Consider the following 1338-nt stretch of genomic DNA (forward strand, 5'->3'; position numbering starts at 1 on the left):
TTTTGATATGTTTTTCATCATGTTTGTTTCTGGACTCTGGCGATCCTTGTATTTGAGCATTTCCTCGTTTGTTTTAGTCACCATGGCAACGTATTGTGCTCCTCCTCACGGGCTCCTGTCACACACCTGTTTCTGATTATTATTTGTGTATTCAAGCCCACCTGTTTCCTTAGTTCGTCCTCGGTCCATTGTTTGCTTTTGCAACAAGTCACGTATGTATTCGGTCTTATGTTTTCCATGTGCTAAGTTCCGCCTTAGCTTCGCGTGCGGTCGGCACGTCGCATTTTTGTACTTTTGTCTCCTGCTAAGTTTAGCGCTAGCTTCCGTGCGTAGGCACGCGCTTTATTTTGTCCTTTTGTAGCAGTGTTCTTTTGTTTTATTATATTAAAATCGGTTTCTCACCTGCACTCCTGCCAGACTGGTCGTGTGCATCCAAGAGGTGGCAACTCCGCACAGCAAGTGCGCCGCAATGCGTTGACACATATAAAGCTGAATTTGTTTATATGTGATGGAATGTGCCCTGTCTTGTAGATCTTGTTCAATAGGGCGTGTACACGGTACAGTCTTTCTTTGTCCATTGCCTTTAACCACATCTGCGGTCCACTCCAAGGTCTCTCATTGTATCCCATTGGGTTGAGTTTTGTCTTGCCCTGATGTGGGATCTGAGCCGAGGATGTCATTGTGGCTTGTGCAGCCCCTTGAGACACCTGTGATTAAGGGCTATATAAATACACAGGCCAAGATGTGATACATGTGAAATGAAAATTTGAGCTCCGAGAGGAACTAGGCCTGAAGTCAGTACCCAAAATGTCCATGTGACACAAACTCTAAACCCACACAAAAATCAGAAGAGAGTCGGTCTGGTGGCCCCAAGTCAATAAGCATAAGGATTGGCTCCAGTTCAAAGCAGATGCTGATCGCATCTTGAAAACATCCGCGTAGGGTAAAGTCGATCGACGTCTCCACACAATGACAAAAATCATCGGTCTGGCAGTAGAGAGGTTTAGGTTCTAGGAGAGGAGAGCAGCAGAGAGTCACCCTTACACTTAAAGCAAAAGAGCCAAAAAGATTCACCAGCTCTTGCAAAAACTTCAACAACGTTTTAAATGCCCTGTAGGTGATGAGTTACAGCTGACAGGCGTGATCCATCCCAAAAACCCCACAACAAACAAAAAGTACAAAAAGAAAACACACCCACACACACACAAATATATCACCCTTTTTTCGTGTAAAAATTGAATTGCTCTATTTCTACAAAACAGTTTTACTTTCAATCTTTAGAAGAAATATGTAGACGAGTACAACTAGTTTTACCTGTTTTTTTAATGTATTTACGTA

The 1338-nt window shown here is 43.1% G+C and overlaps 1 protein-coding gene across 3 annotated transcripts in view; it reads right to left on the reverse strand.

Moving 5' to 3' along the window:
- Nucleotides 1-1264, reverse strand: part of LOC133543955 (signal-transducing adaptor protein 2-like) — a 40969-nt gene extending 39705 nt beyond the window's left edge. The window contains exon 1 of one of the 3 annotated variants that reach the window (XM_061888901.1): nucleotides 403-1264. In XM_061888901.1, the coding sequence (XP_061744885.1) occupies nucleotides 403-483 (81 nt within the window). In that variant the 5' untranslated portion in view covers nucleotides 484-1264. The remainder of the gene's footprint in view (nucleotides 1-402) is intronic. The other 2 variants (XM_061888902.1, XM_061888900.1) reach the window with 2 other exon arrangements.
- Nucleotides 1265-1338: the final 74 nt, after the last annotated feature.

The sequence above is a fragment of the Nerophis ophidion genome, linkage group LG26, assembly GCF_033978795.1.
Source record: "Nerophis ophidion isolate RoL-2023_Sa linkage group LG26, RoL_Noph_v1.0, whole genome shotgun sequence".
In the NCBI taxonomy this organism is placed as follows: domain Eukaryota; kingdom Metazoa; phylum Chordata; class Actinopteri; order Syngnathiformes; family Syngnathidae; genus Nerophis; species Nerophis ophidion.